Source organism: Epinephelus lanceolatus, chromosome 21 (genome assembly GCF_041903045.1).
Source record: "Epinephelus lanceolatus isolate andai-2023 chromosome 21, ASM4190304v1, whole genome shotgun sequence".
In the NCBI taxonomy this organism is placed as follows: Eukaryota; Metazoa; Chordata; class Actinopteri; order Perciformes; family Serranidae; genus Epinephelus; species Epinephelus lanceolatus.
Genome location: NC_135754.1, coordinates 2257829 through 2280423, shown reverse-complemented (window position 1 = coordinate 2280423; position 22595 = coordinate 2257829). Strand labels below are relative to the sequence as shown.

The window sequence follows — 22595 nt, the reverse complement described above, 5'->3', positions numbered from 1 at the left end:
ACCATGGCTCTTATGCCTACTAACAACTAGCAGCTAGCATTTTAGCATTGTTAGCTTCCTTACCGGAGCTTGCAGCGCGAGGGCTCACTAGATGAAAGTGGCTCCTCCGTTCAGTGTGATTCACAGGACTCGGTCCTAACAAGCAAGCACTTATTAATACATGACATGTGGGGATTAATCATCGATTTATGATGTTTTTATCGTGTTTCATACCAAGGGTTTCTTAAGTTTGCTCTCGGGACAACGTGCTCTCGGGACAACGTCTCAGATTAAAAGAAAGAGGGAGTGGCAAGGAAGCCGCTCTAAGTAGTCTTGACAGTGAGGCGCAGAGTGGGACACGCCACCCTCTGGCGGGGCATGACACTACACCTCTAAATGACATATATGGGTTTAGTAACCATATGTTTCATGTGGGTTACACCCTCCCCTCTTGAATCTGCATCAATCAATCAATCAATCAATCAATTTTATTTATAAAGCCCAATATCACAAATCACAAGGGCTTTACAGCATACGACATCCCTCTGTCCTTATGACCCTCGCAGCGGATAAGGAAAAACTCCCCAAAAAAACCCCTTTAACGGGGAAAAAAATGGTAGAAACCTCAGGAAGAGCAACTGAGGAGGGATCCCTCTTCCAGGACGGACAGACGTGCAATAGATGTCGTACAGAACAGATCAGCATAATAAATTAACAGTAATCCGCATGACACAATGAGACAGAGAGAGAGAGAGAGAGACAGAGAGAGAGAGACAGAGAGGGAGATGCAGGTAATAACAGTAGCTTACAACAACATTATTGAAAGTAATAATTTTATAGTTATAGTTCTGGCTACTGTGGTACAATATGTTGAAAGTATGTATTAATATCTGGCAGTATACATGTGTGACAATAGTCATATGTGTATAATAACAGTAGAAGTATGACTAATGACTAATGATGGCAGCAGCAGCAGGAGGTATCTGGCAGGACCACGGCAGCAGCACAACCACACACGTCACGCTGTCCAGGCACCGCTGCGATATGAGTTAATCTGAGAGACAGTGGAGCACAAAGGCTCCGGAGAAGAAGCCGAGTTAGTGACATCCAGAATGGCCGAGTTAGCAAGATGCAGTAATAGAATACGAGAGAGAGAGAGAGAAGGAGAGAAGGTGCCCGGTGTATTATGGGGGGGGGGGGGGGGGGGGGTCCTCCGGCAGACTAGGCCTAAGTCAGCCTAACTAGGGGCTGATACAGGGCAAGCCTGAGCCAGCCCTAACTATAAGCTTTATCAAAGAGGAAAGTCTTAAGTCTAGTCTTAAATGTGGAGACGGTGTCTGCCTCCTGGACTGTAACAGGAAGATGATTCCACAGGAGAGGAGCCTGATAGCTGAAGGCTCTAGCTCCTGATCTACTTTTGGAGACTTTAGGGACCACGAGTAACCCTGCCTTCTCAGAGCGCAGTGTTCTGGTGGGATAATATGGCACTATGAGCTCACTAAGATATGATGGAGCTTGACCATTTAGAGCTTTATAAGTTAACAGTAGGATTTTAAATTCAATTCTGGATTTTACAGGGAGCGAGTGCAGAGAGGCTAAAACAGGAGAAATATGATCTTGTTTCTTAGTTCCTGTTAGTACACGTGCTGCTGCATTCTGAATTAGCTGGAGAGTTTTTAAGGACTTACTAGAGCTACCTGATAATAGAGAGTTACAGTAATCCAGCCTAGAGGTAACAAAAGCGTGGACCAATTTTTCTGCGTCTTTTCGGGTCAGGATAGGCCTAATTTTCGCAATATTACGCAGATGAAAAAACGCAGTCCGTGAGGTTTGTTTTAAATGAGAATTAAAAGACAAATCTTGATCAAATATTACTCCGAGGTTTCTTACGGTAGTGCCAGAGGCCAGAGCAATGCTATCTAGAGAAACTATGTCATCAGATAAAGAGTCTCTGAGTTGTTTGGGGCCAAGAACAATAACTTCAGTTTTGTCTGAATTTAACATCAGGAAATTGGTGCTCATCCAAGTTTTTATGTCTTTAAGGCAGTTATGGAGATTAGTTAATTGATTAGTTTCTTCTGGCTTCATCGATAAATACAACTGAGTATCATCCGCATAACAATGGAAATTTATAGAGTGATTTCTAATGATGTTACCTAAAGGAAGCATATATAGAGTAAATAGGATTGGTCCGAGCACAGAACCTTGCAGAACTCCAAAACAAACTTTGGTACATAAGGATGATTCATTATGAACATCAACAAACTGAAAACGATCAGATAAATAAGATTTAAACCAGCTTAGTGCAGAACCTTTTAGGCCAATTAAGTGATCCAGTCTCTGCAGTAGAATTTGATGGTCAGTTGTGTCAAACGCCGCACTAAGATCTAATCAAACAAGTACAGAGACAAGTCCTTTGTCTGAAGCAATCAGAAGGTCATTTGTAATTTTAACTAGTGCTGTCTCAGTGCTATGATGCACTCTAAATCCTGACTGAAATTCCTCAAATAAATTATTATCCTGGAGAAAATCACACAGCTGGTCTGCGACTACTTTCTCAAGGATCTTTGAAAGAAAGGGAAGATTAGATATTGGCATGAGTTCCTTCAGGAGTTGGTCTCTGGTTCACATGGAAACTATCATAGTTACCAATTGTGTCGAGTGCTTGGTTAAAGCTCTGTAAGAAACTCTGTGCAAAGAACATTAAAGGTTTCCCCATCTGAATGTAGTGAAAGCGGTCAGGGGGTTGTCGTGACCTTTCTGATCTCCGTGTGGAGTCATTTGTGTCTCCATCTGTCACAGTTTCACTTCCTGTTTCTTTGTCAGTTGTCTCTGAGGTATGTGAACAGTGTGGTTCAGCATTTTGTTGAACTCCCACAGTTTCTCCATCTGCAGGGTCCTCCATATCATTAGGAAGAGTTAGATTTTCATCTGTCATATCCGGTTCCTTTTCATTTGTCATATCCTCTCCAGCAAAGGGCTGCTCAACCACGATCTGGGGCTCCTTTCCTTCTACCAACTCAGAATGGGCCTGATGACAGCAGTCCTTCTGCCGAACCTGTTGGAACACCTCCTGAGGCTGGGAGGTCGAGGAGCTCGGTGGCATGGTTGGCAAGCCTCTATTCTTAACTGGATTTGCATTGAGTTGCTGTCTCCTTGGAATTTCACACAGCTGGATGAATCGTTCCTCAGGAATGACAGACGACTGGGTAGGAGCGATAAGCAAATCGTCCTCAGATTCTGAAAGTTCCTCTAAGGGTTGAGGGGGACTTTGTCTGGTCCTTGGCCAGCGGACCTTAGGGTTGGCCGGTTCAGTTTCCTCCACTTCGGATAGGTCACCACAAGGGAGTAGAAGGTCCCTATGTAGAGTCCGGATGGGACCATCTCCATTGATGGGCTGTGTACACAGGCAAGTCTCCCATCCTTTCCAGAACTTTGTACATATTTGACTCCCACTTGTCCGCAAGTTTGTGTTTAATCCGCAGCCGCAGATTCCTCACTAACACTTGATCACCTTCCCCTAGTGTTGACTCTCTCACTGCTTTGTCAAAGCGGCGTTTGTTCCCGTCAGCAACCTTTTGTGAATTCCTGGTGGCGATTTGATAACTCTCTTCTAGGCGTGCTTTCAGATTTTTCACATATTGGGAATGAGATTCAGGGGAGCCATCTTTTACAGGTAGATGAAACACAATGTCCACTGGTAGTCGAGGCTGGCGCCCAAACATCAATTCATAAGGGCTGAAGCCAGTGACATCATTCTTGGTGCAGTTATAGGCATGGGTTAGTGGTTTTACGAAGTCTCGCCAGTGACTTTTCTCCTTGTCTTTTAAGGTTCCCAACATGCCCAAAAGGGTTCGATTAAACCTCTCTATGGGGTTTCCTCTTGGGTGATAGGGCGTTGTGCGCACTTTGGTGATGCCTGCTAGCGCGTAGAGTTCTTTGATAAGTTGGGACTCGAAATCCCTGCCCTGATCACTCAGCAGCCACTCTGGAAACCCGTAGTGCACCAAGATCTGCTCCCAAAGAGTTTTGGCAACCGTTGTAGCTTTCTGATCCTTTGTTGGTATCACAACGGCATACTTGGTAAAATGGTCTGTGATGACCAAGACGTCTTTGGTATTGTGACTGTCGGGCTCTAGGGATAAATAATCAATGCATACCAGTTCCATGGGGCGAGATGTTTGGATATTCACAAGAAGAGCTGATCTTTCTGGTTGTGTCTTCCTCCTGACACAACGTCCGCATGATTTGATCTTTCCTTCCGCAGCCATTTTTGGCCAATAAAATCTTGACCTGACCAGATCCAGGGTTCTCTCCAAACCCATATGCCCCATATCTACATGGAGGCACTTGAGAATAGCAGCTCTGAGAGACTTGGGGGCGACGAGCTGTTAAGTAACATCATCTCCTGATTGATGTGTTCTGTACAGGAGGCCATCTCTCATCTCCAACCTTTTCCATTCTTTAAGCATTAGCTTGAGCTCTAAAGAGCTAGGAATGAGGTTAGGTTTGGCCTCACCTCCAGCCTCCAAAACCGTGATGACCTGTCTGATGATTGGGTGAAGCAAATTTTTTGATTCACTTCTCTTCCTCAAGAGAAGCATGGTCGTCAGCCAGACTGTCATGAGGCCGTCTAGAAAGGCCGTCTGCGTCTTGGTTGCTTTTCCCAGCACGGTACTTGATGTTAAAATCAAATGTGGAAAGAGCAGCTAGCCAGCGAAGTTTGGCTGACTTCAGAACGTATGTCAATGGATTATTGTCTGTTATAACGATGAATGTATTTCCATAGAGGTAGTCCTGAAACTTTTCCACGATTGACCACTTCAGAGCTAGGAATTCTAGCTTATGGGCTGGGTATCGCTTTTCACTGGATGAAAGTCCTCTGCTAGCATAAGCGATTACTCGCATTTCGCTATCCTACTCTTGGTACAGGGCAGCTCCTAGACCTGAAGTGCTTGTGTCGATGTGGAGAACATATGGCAGTTTTGGGTCAGCAAACCCAAGGACAGGTGCAGATGTGAGTTTTTCGATGATTACTTCAAAGGCTTTTTGGCAATCTGGCGTCCACCGCTCATTACAGGGCTCCTTGGGGTTGAAGTACCCTCCAGGGCTAGATGTCTTTTGACCCTTCCTATAAGGCGGGTAGCCTCCAGTGAGGTCGTTTAAGGGTTTGACTATTTTTGAATAGCCTCTGACAAAGCGCCGGTAATACTCTGCAAAGCCTAAGAAAGACTTGAGCTCGCCCAGGGTTTGGGGTCTAGGCCAGGTGCGGAGAGCACTGACCTTATCAGGGTCGGTCTCTACCCCTCTGCTTGAGACAATGTGGCCTAGATACCGCACTGAGCTTTGGAAGAAGTGACATTTATTTGGTGAGAGTTTCAGCCCATTTTCTCTCAGCTGCTGGAGGACATGTTTAAGCCGAGTTTCGTGTTCCTTTGATGTGCTAGAGAACACGATGTCATCTAAAAACATCAGTACTTCTTTCAGATTGATGCTACCCATGACCCTCTCCATTAATCGTTGAAAGGTACTGGGGGCATTGGTAATGCCTTGGGGCATGCGATTGAATTTGTAAAACCCTCATACAAAAGCGGTCTTAGGCTTATCACATTCCTCCATCTCAATCTGGTAATATCCAGATTTTAGATCCATTATGGAGAACCATTTGGATCCGGCAAGGGCTGAGAAGGCTTCTTCAAGATTGGGCAGAGCATATGTGGCTCTGATTGTCAGTGAATTCATTTTGCGATAATCAATGCAAAGACGGACCTCTCCATTCTTCTTGCGAACCACCACAATTGGTGAAGCGTAAGAGGATTCAGATTCACAAATCACTCCCGCATCAAGAAGTGTTTGCAGATGCTTTCTCACAGCTTCATAGTCATTTGGGTGGATTGGTCGGGGCATTTCTTGAATGGCGTTTCGTCTTTCAGATTTATATGATGTCTCACTTTGGTTGCATGTCCAAAATCAGACTCTTTATGGGCGAAAACATCACCATACTCATTAAGACTTTGTGTTATCCTGTCCTTCCTCCCTTCTGGAAGGTGGAGTCCTCAAACTCGAATGTAAGATCTGACTTGGCTGGTCCTTTGGCTGGTTTGGGAATACTAGCACAACATTTCACAGTGTCAGTGTCTTTGTCCTAGATCTCTTCGGGAGTATGAAGCTCAGCAATGTCACAGTTCGAAGGGAATGTGACATCATGCTCATTTTCATTCCTCACCCACACAGGTAATTTGTGAGGATGTTGTAAGGCAGATGACTCAGGCTGTTCGACTATGGCACAGTCGCTGGTGTTGTCAGCCCTGACATAGCCTTCAAGGCAGACTCTTTCTTTAGCAGGTATTACTTGCTGCCTTTTACCTTTAAGGGTTGCTAACCCTATCCTCCCTGTAGAGTTCACCTTGTTTCTAAGGTTGAGTATGCGGATAATCTGTCTATAACCATAGACAGAGGACAGCTCGTTTGGGTTTTTGTCACTGCAGTATTCTTTGTACAAGATGTCAAGTGCATTAGTTCCAATGAGTACAGGTAGGTCACAGTTACTGTGCCGGTCTGGGACTACTAAGGCTAAAGTGGAAACTTCGGGCTTAGCCTCAACGAACTATTTTGGGAACTTGAGAATGATGGGCACATAGCCTATGTAAGGAAAATTCTGGCCATTAGCACCTTCAACATCAAGGGCTTTGAAGGGCTGGATGGGGTGCTCGGACAGATGGGTTTTGAAAAACGAAGCACTTACTGTGGTCACCTGAGACCCTGAGTCGAGGAGACATTTAGTGTCAACTCCTGACACACCGACATCTGCTATGCATTTCTGTCCTACCAGTCCCTTAGGTAGCTTAGCTTGGTGCTCTGCTTTGTGGGATCGGATTGATGCTTTTGTCTTTGTTTTTGGTTTGGGACAGTCATTCTCAGTTTCAGTTCCTGGTAGTCCCTCAACAGGAACTGCATTCAGTTTAAACTTTGTTCCCAGGTTTCTTGTCTTTGTTTTAATTCTTTGCGCTTCTTCTCAACCAGTTCAGGGTTTGCCTCGTTGCTGCAGGAAGGCGCAATGTGGCCATCTTCCCCACACTTAAAACAGTACCATGGGCGGGGCTTCTTGTTGGTGAGTGTTGACTCTGCAGGATGTGAATGTTTTCCTTCAGTGGGGGCTTTGGGCTTAGCCTTTGGTTTCTTACTTGGCTTAGTAGACGCTTGGCTTGAACTTAAGGATGCTTTTAGAGAAGCTATTTGGGCTTGTAACTTCACCATTTGTTTATCAAGTTTTTGTGGGTCATAGGGGGCAGCTGTTGCTATGTCGTCATCAGTGGCATAGTCTTCCACTGAGAGTGTGTTCAACTGAGCCTTTGTTCTGGTGGCCCCAAAGTGCTGTTTCATCTTGCTGGACTTAGTAGCCTGCCTGTCCTCCTCAGAACATATCCAAAGGAGTAGTTCAGAAAAGGGGGGCGGTTTATTCTTTTTTTGCTCAAGTTGAAGACTGGTAATTAGGCCATTATTCCAGCAGCCTCTACAGAACTGCTTAAGCAGCTGACGATCTGAATCACTAGCAGCCAAGCCACCTCTTTTGACAACTTTACTCAGGATTGTCTGCAAGCGTTGCAAATAGCCAGAAGGCTTTTCTCCAGAGTCTTGGTTCGTTCGCCGTCATCAATGATACCATATGCAGAGTCAAGAAGAGCAAGATATTCATGGGGAGAAGAGTTGGCCCCAAGATGCTTGACAATGGTGGCGGCAGGTGGAAGAAGGCTCTCAACCATTTTTCTCGTTGTGTGTGTGTCAGACATGACAGGGTCTGCAAGATAGAACTCAACGTTGCTGCACCATGTGTCATAATCAGACTCTGAATTGGGACATGGGGTTCTCCCTGAAAAACGTCTGAGTCTGGTGTTGCCATGGTAATGGAAGGGTAAGTCACTATTCTTGATAACATGCTCAACCACTATTTTTTGCACCTCTGGAGTGGTGAGCTGCTCAGATGGTAAGTACAGGGTGTGTTTCCTAGGTGGGGATGATACCTCATACATATATATATATATATATATATATATATATATGTGTATATATATATATATATATATACATGTATACCTCTCTGACTTTCTGACTCTCTGAGCTGTCCCTCTGATATACTCCTTCCTGAGCCCATCCATCCTCGTCAATCCCAAAGAGAACCTCAACATCTTCATCTCTGCTACCTCCAGCCCTGTTTCCTGTCTTTTCCTCAGTGCCACTGTCTCTAAACCAAACATCACTGGTCTCACCACCGTCTTGTACACCTTTCCTTTTAATATTGCTGGCACTCTTCTATCACGCATGACACTTTTCTCCAACCATTCCAGCCTGCCTGCTTGCACACATTTCTTCACCTATTTTCCACACTCTCCATTGCTCTGGGCTGTTGACCCTAAGTACTTAAAATCATCCACCTTCGTTATTTGTACTCCCTGTAACCTCACCCTTCCACTTGGGTCCTTCTCATTCACACATATGTATTCTGTCTTGCTACAGCTAACCTTCATTCCTCTCCTTTCCAGGGCATACCTCCACCTCTCTAGATTTTCCTCCACCTGCTCCCTGCTCTCACTACAGATCACAATGTCATCTGTAAACATCATAGTCCATGGAGATTCCTGTCTAACCTCATCTGTCAACCTGTCCATCACCATAGCAAACAAGACAGGGCTCAGAGCTGATCCCTGATGCAGTCCCACTTTCACCTTAATCTCCTATGTCACACCTACAGCACATCCCACCACTGTCCTACAGCTCTCATACATGTCCTCCACCACTCTAACATACTTCTCTGTCACTCCAGACTTCCTCATACAATACCACAGTTCCTCTCTTGGCATCCTATCATATGTTTTCAAGATCTACAAAGAAAAAATGCAGTTCCCTCTGACCTTCTCTGTACTTCTCCTTCAACATCCTCAAAGCAAATACTGCATTTGTAGTACTTTTTATTGGCATGAAACCATACTGCTGCTCACAGATGCTCACTTCTGCTCTTCTAGCTTCCACTACTCTTTCCCATAGCTTCTTTTTATGGCTCATCAGCTATATCCCTCTGTAGTTGCCACAACTCTGCAAATCTCCCTTGTTCTTGAAAATCGGCATCAGCACACCTCTCCTCCATTCTTCAGGCATCCTCTCACTCTCTAAGACCTTGTTGAAAAACCTAGTCAAAAACTCTATTGCCATCTCTCCGAGACACTTCCATACCTCCACAGGTATATCATCAGGGCCAACTGCCTTTTCAGTCTTCATCCTCTTCAATGCCCTCCTCACTTCATCCTTACTAATCTTTGCTACTTCCTGCTCCACAATGGTCATCTCTTCTACTCTTCGTTCTCTCTCTTTTTCCTCATTCATCAACTCTTCAAAGTACTCTTTCCATCTTCCCATCACACTTGTGCCACCTGTCAGTACATTTCCATCTCTATCCTCAATCACCCTAACTTGCTGCACGTCCTTCCCATCTCTATCTCTCTGCCTCGCGAACCTGTATAAATCAGTCTCTCTCTCCTTTCTGTCCAACCTGTTATACAAGTTGTCGTACACCCTTTGTTTGGCCTTTGCCACCTCTACCTTCACCTTACGCTGAATCTCCCTGTACTGCTCTCTTCAGTCCTCTCAGTGTCCCACTTCTTCTCAGCTAACCTCTTTCTCTGTATACACCCCTGCACTTACTCATTCCACCACCAGGTCTCCTTATCTCCTTTCCTTCCAGAAAGAAAAAAACAGAAAACAAAAAGAAAAGAGAAAATCCAGCCCTCCCACCCCATATAGAGATACATAAATATACACATACGCACACACACACACACACACTAGCTATCACTAAAGAGACATGGCCGAGCCCGAGGCAAGGAAAAAGCCACCTCTGGGGGCCTACCACACTGAGAGGGCCCACGGTCCACGGCCACAGGGAGCGCCGCCATAAAGACCTCCCCGGCCATGAGGCTCCACACCAAGGTGCAGTGCCTTTCAGCCACCCAGGTCAGAGCGGTGTCCCACAGGCCCGATGACTTAAAACCTTAGTCCATATTAAAAAGTACATACAATAAAAGCTGAGAGCAAGTGGTTCGTTAAAAAAAAAAAAGCGAGAAACTGGATTAAAAGCTGTGTTTTACTGGACCGAAGTGACGGGGAAACCAGTGACGCCACGCATGCGCATCAATACCAGCGCATGATTTACAATATCCTCTAAGCATAATGTAAATCAAGTGGTCTGAGACAAGCAATAGGTTTCTGCAACTCACCATGGCTCTGTGTTCAGCCTCTAAAGAATCAGTATCTTGCAGATGTCCATCAACCAATCAAAGGTCAGCTCAGACCACTGCATTCATACTGGCTGTTCTACTGCATATGCGCATTCCTGTGCCACCGGCAGAAGGGGAGAGCAAGCGGCAATGGCGAACAGTGCACCAGGTAAAATAGCTATTTCAGCATTGGCTACAACTGCCTATACAGCTAAACCCAAAAAAAGGAAGACAGAACTCGGTTCCCTGGAGCCCCGGAGGGAGAGGAAGGGTGAGGTAGGATAAAATACTTGCGTGCTCGTCTGGTAGGAGGGGCTCAGGGCGGAGACGAACGAAACCTAACTCAGATGAGACTCAAAAATCAACCATTTTCAGGCTTTCTACCTACTGTAGCATTAAAGCCATTTTCTCATGTGAACATTGGATGTTGTCTGGAGTTGCCCTTTGCACATGTTTCACACATTAGGAAATTGTCCATGACAGTTTAGGTGAGGGGTGGCACCTGGGTAGAGTGTACAGAAGGCACACTGTAAACCCCAATCAATCCATGATAGGGAATTTCAATGTCAAGTCTACACAAATGCCCTGGATTAACAAAACAAGATAAAAACTTTATGTTCACTTGACAAAAAAACTCATCCCTTGTGAGCTTGATATCTTTTTTTTATGTTAAGTCAACAGTTTTTCAGTTTAAGGCCAATAAACAACACTATCATTGTGCACTTAACATTTTGTAGCATGCTGGGGCTGAATGGGTGGAGTTTCACAGCATGCCGTGAGACAATGTGTTTAAGGCAATAAGCCAAAGAAAACTGTGTTTAAATGTGTTCTAAATCACTCAGTTAATGTTGTAGTAAAAGATATTTTGCACTATGAGTTAAGTCGTATACACAGTTAGTAAGCTTGTGCCTGTGTGGATATCACAGTGTCTAACATAGAGTTGTCCTGAGGTGAAATAAAAAGCACTTCATCTCTTTGCTTTATCCTAGCAATTGACTAACCTAGGCCTGTGACCAGCCACAATATAATTTTATAGTTCAATGAAAGAAAAAAAAAAAAGAATGTTGTGAAGTGTGTACTCAGTGTTTTTTATGCTTATATGACAAAGCAACAACAGCCAAACCCTGTTCTTTTTTTGCTAAACCAAACCAAGTGTGTTGGCAAAATGTAACCCTGTGTTTATTGTTGAGGGAAAAAATGACCTATGTGGATTTAAATAAAGTAATAAAGTAAATACACTATACGTATAACTTTCCTGCTATAACTCTGCCCTGGTTTTTATAGACAGTGATGTTATTGTAATAGGAGACACAAGAGAGACAAAAACCAGCGAACAAACTCCACACCACTATATCACCTCCTTGTTTCTTGTTCATCAGCTTACTGATCACGACTATTGAATTTGTGCTAACCAGGGCTGTATGTGTGTGTGTGTGTGTGTGTGTGTGTGTGCGTATGTGTACGTGTGTGCGTGCGTGCATGCGTGCGTGCATGCGTGCGTGTGAGTGAGTGGTGTGTTGGCCTGCCTTACCGCTAGCATGGCTGACAGGGTAATTAGTTCTAATGAAAAAATGTGGCCATTATGGACAACAATTAAGGGAAGCTTTCATCCCACTTATTAGGCTGAGTGGAGGAGCGCTTTCATTTGCACCGATTCTTAATGACCTGATCTCAAGGATATACCCACTGACTGAATCAATTCTCACACACATATTCACATGCACATGCACATGCACATATACGGGTGCGTACATGGCCACACTGGAAAAAAAGTTGTTTAATTTTATTTATTTAAACCTCTTAACAAATCCCTCAGAGAAGTGAAATTAGTACAATTACTATGCAATCTCTTAACAAAAAAAAAAGGAGGAAAATCAAGATTTCATGATTGTTTTTTTATACTAGTGCAGTGATGCTGTGCTGTATGCTGTCACATGTTTCTAGAAATTAAAGTGATTTTTTTTGGTAGTCATTTTTTATCAATGCTCTTATTTAACAGGACACAACAAAGTACAGAAGTCAAAATAAATGGTGGGGGCACATGCATATCAAGGACACACAGTAATGTACAGTCCAACAGGTCAAAAACTAAACCAAAGAGTTGTTTTTCAATGTAATATTTAGAGTGAGAGCTGAATGTTAGAACAGCCTATGGTCATGGGCACTGGTGTGGGACTAGGTAGATGTCTGAATGTCTCTGGTTTAGTGTTGCATGGTATACCGGTACTAAAATAGTACTGCAGTACTAGAGTATTCCAAACAGTACTATACTGCATTTGGAAAATACCGGTACTTTTTAAATTGATTAAATTCATTAATTTATTTAATTCACTTATGCACACAAACGCCTTCCTTGTTCCTATTGGAGCACATATTGCGCAAGTGGTGTGTATGACAACACCTGTATCAACATTCGCAGCTGGTGCACGTGAAAAAAGACAAGAGAAAGTCTGCCTCGCAAAGGGAGACAACACGAGACAACACAAACTTGGTGAAACATTTGAGCAACCAAACCGTGACGTTCGTATCGAGGTACTTACCGAACCATGATTTTTTGGTACCGTTACACCTCTACTATTTATTGTTCTAAAGGTTTATATCCAAAAGGACTTTTCCTTAGGAAAAGTACAGAAAAGTATCGAAAAGTATCGAAATTCATATTGGTATTGGTACCGAAACAAATATTTTGGTATCGTGGCAACACTACTCTGGTTTTTGGTTTTGCGCCATTGACCTTGGCTGTTGATTTTTCTAGGAGACAAATACTGTAAAACATTACGGCCCAGACTCTATCTATACAGCGAACAGCAGCAGCAGAGGGCTTGGCGGGGACGGAGAAGGTGAAGGTGAACAGAAGGTGAACCCACCATCTGTGGTCATTTTGAGTTGACCAGCGGACTTTACTACAAGCCAACTGGCTGTTGAAACAGGAGACGTGCTTTACGTTCTAAAACCAGCCACTAGCGATTTGACCGGCTGAGTTGCAGGTGACAACCATTAGCCAGCTTGAGTTGAGCTCAGACCAGCCAGTTCACACTGCTGCAACTTTTCCCTGCAACATTTTGAAAAGGTTTTGTCTCGCCGTGAATCTTTGGTCTGAACTAGCACAAGATTCAGTCTGAATCGACACTCTGCAGTAAAGTAGACCTTCTGTGCCAACTTAAAATGAATCAACTGATGTGTGAGGTTCTTGGAGGAGGAGAAAACATCATTCCATATCCTAGGTCAGTCCAGGTCAAATCCAAGGTTGTTAACATCTCTGTCCCATACTGGTGTAATAGATAAATGGTTAAAGTTATGTTTAACCATTAATCATGCATTAAAGACACAAACCCAGACAATTGAGCCACATACAGAAATTTCACGAGGGAATGGGAAACTTTATAAACTTTACTTTATAGGTTTTTAAGGCATTATGAAATCTAAGGCAGAAGAACCTGGAGGAGCCTGGGAGACAGTAAAGCTGAACACACACTGATGCCGCCATGGCGCAGCGTCAGGTACCGCCCCTAGCACACACCATACACGTCGCCCTGCAGGTCATCGACAGACGACCACACAAAGTTATTGCTACTTTTACAGAAAGATCTGTACTTCTTCCACCTCTGCATTAGCTGGAAATCATGTGTGGACACCTTTAATTAAAGTTGACTTCTCACCTATGTATCTCCATGGCCATGGTTTTTATAATGTCTGGACTGTGGGTCGTTTAGCTCGGAATATTTATCAACCTCAACAAGACTCTCCTCATCCGGGGCATCGGTGGCTTAGTGGTAGAGCAGGCGCCCCATGTACAAGGCTGTTGCCGCAGCGGCCCGGGCTCGACTCCAGCCTGTGGCCCTTTGCTGCATGTCAATCCCTCTGTCTCTCTCTCCCCCTTTCACACTTGTCTGTCCTATCCATTAAAGGCTAAAAATGCCCCAAAAAATATCTTTAAAAAAAAGACTCTCCTCATCCATTCTTCATTACACATGAGACACAGCAACAGCAACAGAGTTCTCTTTACATTAATGGTGAGGAGAGGAGCTGAGCTGTCATAGGAGCATAGAGGAAGAGCTGCTATGGGAACTGGTATGTACAAGCAGAGAGCGAGTGAGGGAAAGGTGCGAGGCTGGAAATAGGACAGTGGCATGAAGTGTCACAGGGTGGTGTGTCCAGCTGCAGCCAGTATGGGGTTGTACGTTGAAAATAATATTTTAGCATATTTTTGAGCATGTTTTTTGATGCGTGCCATTCACAGCCAATGTGTTTTGGCATTTAGACTTGAGGTCTTGAAAAGAGCCTAGACTTTGCTTATTATAAATGTCTTTACAAACTTGTACACCCTGATTAGACCATTGGGGAAAGTAAAAGGCATGGAGCCGGTCAAGAGAAAATAGTTATTCCATAGACGAAATAGAGAATGAAATCTATAAGTATGGTGAAAATGTTTTTCTGTTGAAACCGTATACACTGGAAGTTTGATATAATCAATAGAATTCAAGAGATGGCTCATTTCAGTCCCGTCAGAAATACATTTTATTCATATGAATAAAATTCTGATTTTCTGACAAAGGTAGGCTATGTTAAGACTTTCCCACACTTAGGCATAATACACTCATCAGGACTTTACTCATGAAAGGTCATAAAGCTCATCTATTCATTTGAAAATCAGATTTTTTTTTTCTTTGCTTGCTTTGAATACGCTGTCTTTTACAGTAATAAAATCAACAATCTTTGTTCATTTTTCTTCTTTTATCAGGGCACTTGCTTAGCTTCAAATCAGAGTGTGTCCATATATACATTGTAAATACATAATAAAGTATGTGTAGGTGTGCAACATAAATGTGTAACTTACAGTATGTATATGCAACATGTGTGTTTTGATGGTGGATTTTGTTCATCTTCAGGGATGGTGCTGTGACCTTGCCTTTGCTCTGCTGTCTGCTCCATGTTTATTTATTTATTGAAATAAACTACTTGATTCAAGGTCTAGTCATGGGGAGCACAAGGCTAAACATTACCATACTGCCTGGCAAGGTTAGTGCTGTTTCACATAGCCACGAGTTAATTCCACATGCTCCAACAGCACAGGCTTATACTGAGCTCTCACTCATCTTGGTTTATCAGAGATATTTATTTCTACTGAAACTGGTGACAGCTGTTATTTTACACTGATATTAACTAATCTGGAAATCAAATATACTTCAGAATGACTTCAGAGCTTTCTTTGTGTTATTATTGTCAGTGTAGAAACAGACCTTAGAGTCTATGCATCTCTTCTTTTGGAAACAAAAAGGAAAAACTATCTATGTAAATCATTGATTTTCATTCAGAAATAAAAAAAAAAAAGTCCAACTTTGTTTCCGTTGTCCAAAATTACTTTTTTAAAACAAAGGAGACAAAAAAATACACAACTGAAATAATACAGAAACTAAAATGTGAAACTCCAAGTAATGAAATATTTTTAGCAGTTCCTCAGTCTGAAAGACTAGTGTAGGAGAGTGACACTGGAAACACAAGATGGATGGCAGGAGAAAGAGATAATGAACAGGGGAAGAAGTCACTCTAATCATATAAGCTCACACCAACATTTGGGTTGTAACGGTATGAGATTTCCACAGTATGATTTTGGTTTTAGAAAAAGTCACGGTATCCAGTATTATGCAATTATTATCATAATTAAAGGAGCTATATGTAAGAAATCTAAAGCAAATAGTCGTAAAATCATCCTAATTATGTCACAGAGACTAAGGAATAATGTTAATATAACATACTGATCTCACCGACAACAATAGTACAGCCAGAATATTCGCATTTTTTAAAAAAATATTACGGTCTGCAAATCATGTTTATCTTTTGAATTTGTGTTTTGGCCTGTTGCGCCACCCACTGCCGTCTACCAGTCACGCAGTCAGTAGAATCTCAGCATCAGTTACAGTTACGACTGAGCTACAATGGCTGACGGTGCGACTAAACCCAAATGACCTCGTTATGATTCCCAAAAACGCCAAGACAAAACTCGAGGCAAAGCGAGGGTCTACATAGGAGATGCTTTTGAATGGTGGAGACGGTTGAAAGCGGAGAAGAATTTGAAATCGGATGTCGAAGTGGCTACTCTTCTCCTCGGCAGTTGGCTAACTAGCATCATAGCTAGACGGGATGGACATTTCGAATACTTTCAACTGTTATTCATTTTCGATCATACATTGTAGCCCATGTGCAGGAGGGTCATCGACCTGACTGATTTTTTTGAGAAACAAATGTTAGCAGCATGGCAAGCAGCATTAGCAGTGTCCTGGTACATAGCATTAGCAGCCGGCTCCTCCTCCGCTGTATACCGGCTGCAGCGTTAGCAGCAGAGAAGCCGGACTTGCTCGAACGGTCAACGGTCAACAGGTAAACTTATTTTACCTGGCCTGCTGTGGAAAATCATGCAGCAAAAATAACAGGGGACTTAAGCCGTTGATCAGCACTCTGCTTTTGTCATCACTCAAAACAAGCCGTCATCAGTTAAAGACACCTTCAAGCAGGTAGCCCTGTTGTAATGGAAATGCATATCCAAACCAAGCCAGCCAGCCCATGACTGTTGAAAGGGGTAAATGAGTGAATGTGACTCTGTAGTGTAAGTGCTTTGAGTGGTCAGAAGACCAGAAAGGTGCTATACAAGTGCAAACTAGTATACCACTGCAACCCTGATAAACATTTGGCATCTGTAGATATTGTCAGCTGCTTCTTTTGTGTGTGTGTGTGTGTGTGTGTGTGTGTGTGTGTTTGTTTCAATGGTCTTCATCAGTTAGGACTTGAACACCTTCATGTTGTGGTCTGACCTCTGACAATGAGGGATATGTGTATTCCATCAGGAATAATCATACTTTTGAATGCCGACAAAAAATGTCTAAACCACTGGTCACCAAAAGCTTCACAGGTGGTCACGAGGGGTGCTTGGTTTTGAAAGATTACTTTTTAAAAATAATACAGTAATCAGTCAATCAATCAACCATTTATTTGTCACATGGAATTATACAAGGTACAACTCTAGTGAAATGTGATCAGCTCCTTTAACTTGTGCACTGTAATATAGTCCTTTTTTTGTGTCTTCTGACATTGTTGGCTGCTGGTTTAGAATTGTCCATGTTTCTGGATGGCTCTGACATAAATTACCTGTCCACACATCCAGACCTCAACAAGACGGCGACATAGTCGCTTTTCCCAAACACTTGCAGAGCTGCTCTGCAGTTGCCCCTGTGCGGTGTATAGTAGCGATCCTCAGAAAGAACAGGACAGCAGCTCACATCTCCACTGTCACACCAGTCCTCATTCCCCGTAAAGCACATGCCTCCTCTCCTTCTCTGCCAGAGTCATCTGCTCTGTCAGATCGGTGTATAGAATTCGTTGGCGCTGTTCAGGATTTAGCCAAGTTTTGATGAAACCAGGAAATAATCAGCTGAAAATTCTTCCAAATCTTTAATTTTACACAAACTTCCTCAGTTATCGCGTTCTCTACCTGGGTTAATGGTACAGTTTAGCAGTTGTTCTGCACTGTTATTGTTATGCACTGAATATAATATGAACAAAGGGCTGGGCAATATGGCCAAAAATGTTATCATGCTAAAAGTTTTCACATTAGTTTATATAAATTATTATCACCCAAAAGAGTCAAATCATTATTTCTTTCAAATTAAAAGGCTGATTTTTCCTCCTTAGTGAAAGTTGAAGAAACCAGACAGTTAATTGTGGTTTAAACTATTTATTGTCACAACATGGCAACATTTACCAAACAGCAGAACATTTAACAAATCTGAGATAAAGTTAAAACAATTTTGCTGCTCCTTCTTCTTATTCTGTTTAATGATGAGTGGTTACTCGTGTTTAAAGTGCATTACCACCAATGGCAGTTCTAGCACATTTGATGCCCTAGGTGAGCCTCCAAACACCTCCAGCCCCGTTTATTACCAAAATGCAAATAAACAACCTAGCTAACAATAAAAATAAGATAGAAATATGAGGTAATTTGCTTTCAGTAACATGTTGTACATGTGTTATAATAATCATATTATAATCAATTAAAAAATTACAAATTAACTTGTTTAAGAGAATAAACAATAAATGAATACATGACATTGTAAAATAATAATAAAATGTACAAATTAACTTTCTAACTGAACTAGGGATGCACCGATTTTGAAATTCTGGGCCAATACTTGGCTTTCGGCAAACAGCCGATATTGATGTGATGATTGATGGTGTTTCTTTTGTTTTTGTTGTTATTTATTCTTCTTTTCTTTTTCTTCATTTTGTTATATGGTATAATAGAAGTCAGTCATTCAGTAACACATTCTCAGCCCTAATGACTAAATACATATTTGGAGGTATGTTGCTGAGTTTATTTAATTATGAGCAATTGTCTATTGTAGATTGAGAATGAAGTCAGATGGGGAAAGACAGGGATATCACGTACTAACGTTGAGTGACAGACCTGTCAGTCTAGGTGTCATTCTCCTCTGCAAATTCTGATTTAACTATTTTACGCTATGTCTCTTGAAACTCTTGTGGTTTTATCTCTCATATCAGTGGTACCTTTGGCAACAGGAACACTCCCTTTTTTTCTGGTTACATGTTCTAAACACAGTTGCTGTAGACAAAAACTTGCTGAGACTGGTTGATATTCATTACAGACATGGACAGTGCAACAGGTACCAGAGCTCTGCAAAGACATTTTAGAAAATGCTAAGTTAACATTTAGTTGAATATTTGTTAAAAAATAAATCAGTATTTGCTAAACTGAAGGCAAATTACTTTCAAAAACAACCGGTTAGCCACCAAGAGTAGCCACTGTAACTAACCACAGACTAACACTTACTAGCTCACTGCCACATCTCACTGGAAGTTGCGCACATAATCATTGCTACAGTAGTGCCCTCAGGAAAAAGGTGGATACCCGGGCATATATCACATCTCTATCAAGGAAAATGATATTGGGAAAATTATCATTATCATTTTATCGCCCAGTTCTGTATGACATATCCATAAAATATGTCACTTAGTAGGGGGTTTTCAGTTTGCTCAATGATAGAGTCCCTTAAGGAAGAAGGTTGGGACCCACTGGTCTAAACACCAGAAGGTGTAAATCTATGTAATTAGGGGCCGGGCAGCCTAAGCTGCCTGGACCCTATTGTTATCCTGCATGTTCTTCTTCTTCTTCTTCTTCTTCTTCTTCTTCTTCTTCTTCTTCTTCCGAGGAAATCCTACTTCCCATGCGCGAAAAATCACCAAACTTTGCACAAAGGTCCAGTCCCATGCCAGATTGCCTCAGCTGCAAAAACAGGCCAATAGTCCTGATGGTGGCGCTACAGCAAGCCTCTAAAGTTCAAAATTTTGAAAATTCACAACAAATCAACCATATGTGCTACTTTCACCAAAATGTAGCCCCAATACTGAAGAAACATTTGTACATTTAAACCTATTGCAAATTATGAAGTCCATCACTGTTTTTTTCAAAAACTATAAAATTTATGAAATCTATCTCCTCCCACAGTTTTTGCTCAATTGACACCAAACATTGCTACAGAGCATCTTCAGACTGTCCTACACAAATGATCCGCACAGATTTTTGATTTATCGAAAATTGAGCCTACAGTGCATCAAAATGTTTGACTGTAAACGGTATTGTAAACATATACTTGCAAATTCTTGCTAAATACATTTTCAATGTTCATTAAAAAAATGACAAAATTTTTGAGTCATGGTAGATGATGTTTGGAAAATATCAGAATTTTATCTCAAAAACTGAATTTTTTACAGCATTTTGAATTTCGCTCTCATGCAAACAATTGGAGTCAATGCAAAAATGGCTTTTTAAACATCAGTTTTTCACTTATGGAGCCAATAAATCATTGTTAAAAACAAATTACCAACATCTCCATACTGTCTAGATGCAATTTGCGTATTTTCAGATTTTTGTCTTAATAACTGAATTTTTGACAGCCGTTTGAAATCTGCCTTTACACACTAACAGTTGCTGTCTTGCACACAGGTGAGTGGCTTAGTCAATTTGTGAAGCTACATATGACATTTCTGTTTGCCAATTAGCTCAGTGAGATAGAGGATGGTTCTTGGTGTTGAAGATTGTGAGTTCAAGCCTCAGCTTGTGCAACATTTCCATATGAGAAATCTACCCAAACTTTTCATAAAGGTCCAGTCCCATGCCAGATGTCCTCAACTGGAAACACAAGACAATAGTCCTGATGGTGGCACTACAGCAAGCCTCTAAATTTCAAAACTTTGAAAATTCATAACAAATCAACCATATGTGCTACAGCTTTGGAACTTTCACTTTGAAATTTGCTTTTCCATGGCATTGATGGCTACTGTCTGGCACCCTGATGCTTGGCTTAGTCTTAGTGTGAAGCCACACATGAACTGTCACTTGCCAATTAGCTCAGTGAGATAGAAGATGGACCTCAGTCTCAACAGTTGTGAGTTCAAGCCTCAGCTAAGGCAGAACGGACATTCTAATGTGTAGTCCTATGTTCAGGCATCATGCTATGTGGATTAGAGACTACTAAGGTCAAAATAATTATGATCCAGGCAGTTTCGCGGAGAGACAAATACTCTTTATCAACACTTTTCCCTGTTATCCCTTGTCTCTTTTCCCTGTTTATTTGGCTTAGCTATCAGTCAATATGCAGAGTCTATCCAATAGCTACTTTTACATTTTAAAAAATGTTTTCATCTTTGTCACCATGGATAATGTTTAGCTTTAAGCTAGATCAGGCCAGTTTGTTCATAATTGCTAGCAGTTATTGTTATTCTTACTTTCTTGTTCTTGAGTTTTTTCTTTCCTTTGTATATTATGAGTCTGATCACTTCAGCCACTGATCCACAATTTGAAGGGCATGCCATAATTATATGATGTAACTTCTATGTTGTGATATGCTTTGTTTTAGTGTGTGTGTATTACATTTTTCACATGGGCTTTTACATATACCACACATTCAGTGTTTTATGATGAAACAGATTATGACTTCTTATCAGTATAATGAGCTAGATGAAGTTTTAAACATATATACCGCAGAGTTGTCTCTTGCTAATTAGCTCAGTGAGATAGAGCATAGTCTCTTATGCTTAGAATGCCACCTTTTTTTCATCTTCCTACACTCTGCTTGTTGAATTGCCTAATTTTGCCTAAAATTGCCCGGCCCCGACCGTTGATGCGCAGCAGCTATAATTTAATTCTTGCATTAGTGATATGGTCAGAATAGAGCAGGTATCAGGTTTTTTGTTTTTTTGACAAACATCTGATATAAAGATCTGAAGAAAACAAACTGTAGATGCTGTTGGTGTGTAACCTTTATGGTGTCAGAGGTGGACCATGCAAACCATGATAAAAGGCCCATAAATCAGCCTGTACAGGTCAAATCCTATTTGCTTGTATCTCTGCTGTACATTCATGCCCATGATAAGGCAATAAAGAAAGGAAGTCATCCTCACAGCAGCTGCTGTAGTGTTTACTGTGTTTAAAACCCGTAAGGTCAGGTCGCATCTTATTTCAACAAGTATGACACCAACATCATCATGCTGGAAGGCATGGCCACAAGCACTGAGTCTCCCTCTCCAGTAATTAGCCAGTTAAAATGGAGCATGGAGCCAATCAAGAGCATTAAGATCAGAGTAGAAGCTATAGCTACCAAATGCATTGTTAGACTCACAAGAGAGGGCTTTGGAAGGTAATTACTATGATGGTCTGCATCACGAGCAGATAAACAAATGTATGGTTTATCATTAGTCTTGATGAGCTACCCCTTCACTCCCATCCCCTCTCACCCTAATACAAGCCATTATCTTTTTTAACGGAGAGGGCCTTTGCCTTGACTGAAACACCTCAGCTCTGCTCTCTTTTGAGTGGGGAGAGGAAAAGCAAGATGATGGGCATCATTAAGATCAGCGGTGCGTGCTGCTATAGCGTCCGCATCCACCACCGTAATGTTTATTAAGACTGCATAGCCCTCGTCCCCAATACACACACACACAGCACTTTATTACCACGACAGAGCAAACACTGCATTAAACAGCATTAAGAGTAAATGGATATCTTATTAATCTGATTGTTGGGTGAAGAGGAGTTTGTTAATTCGGAGCATTGACTGCTTGACCTTTTTAGTGTTTTTTTATTTTAGAGAATGAGAGAACAGTGCAGGTCACCATGTTCTGATTATTTTCTCCTTCTTTTCTCTTCATCCCCCCGCCCTCCTTTTTCCACCCTGTCTTTCACAGCAATTTGGCAAGATTTTAGACGTGGAGATTATTTTTAACGAGCGAGGCTCCAAGGTAAGTGTACTTTAACCACACATTCATGTGCACTCTCTC

The 22595-nt window shown here is 42.0% G+C and overlaps 1 protein-coding gene across 12 annotated transcripts in view; it reads left to right on the top strand.

The window, feature by feature from the left end:
• Positions 1-22595, top strand: part of rbfox3a (RNA binding fox-1 homolog 3a) — a 1467330-nt gene that overhangs the window by 1275666 nt on the left and 169069 nt on the right. For all 12 annotated transcript variants that reach the window (XM_078163425.1, XM_033611789.2, XM_033611787.2 and 9 more), the window contains one exon: positions 22503-22556. In XM_078163425.1, the coding sequence (XP_078019551.1) occupies positions 22503-22556 (54 nt within the window). The remainder of the gene's footprint in view (positions 1-22502; positions 22557-22595) is intronic.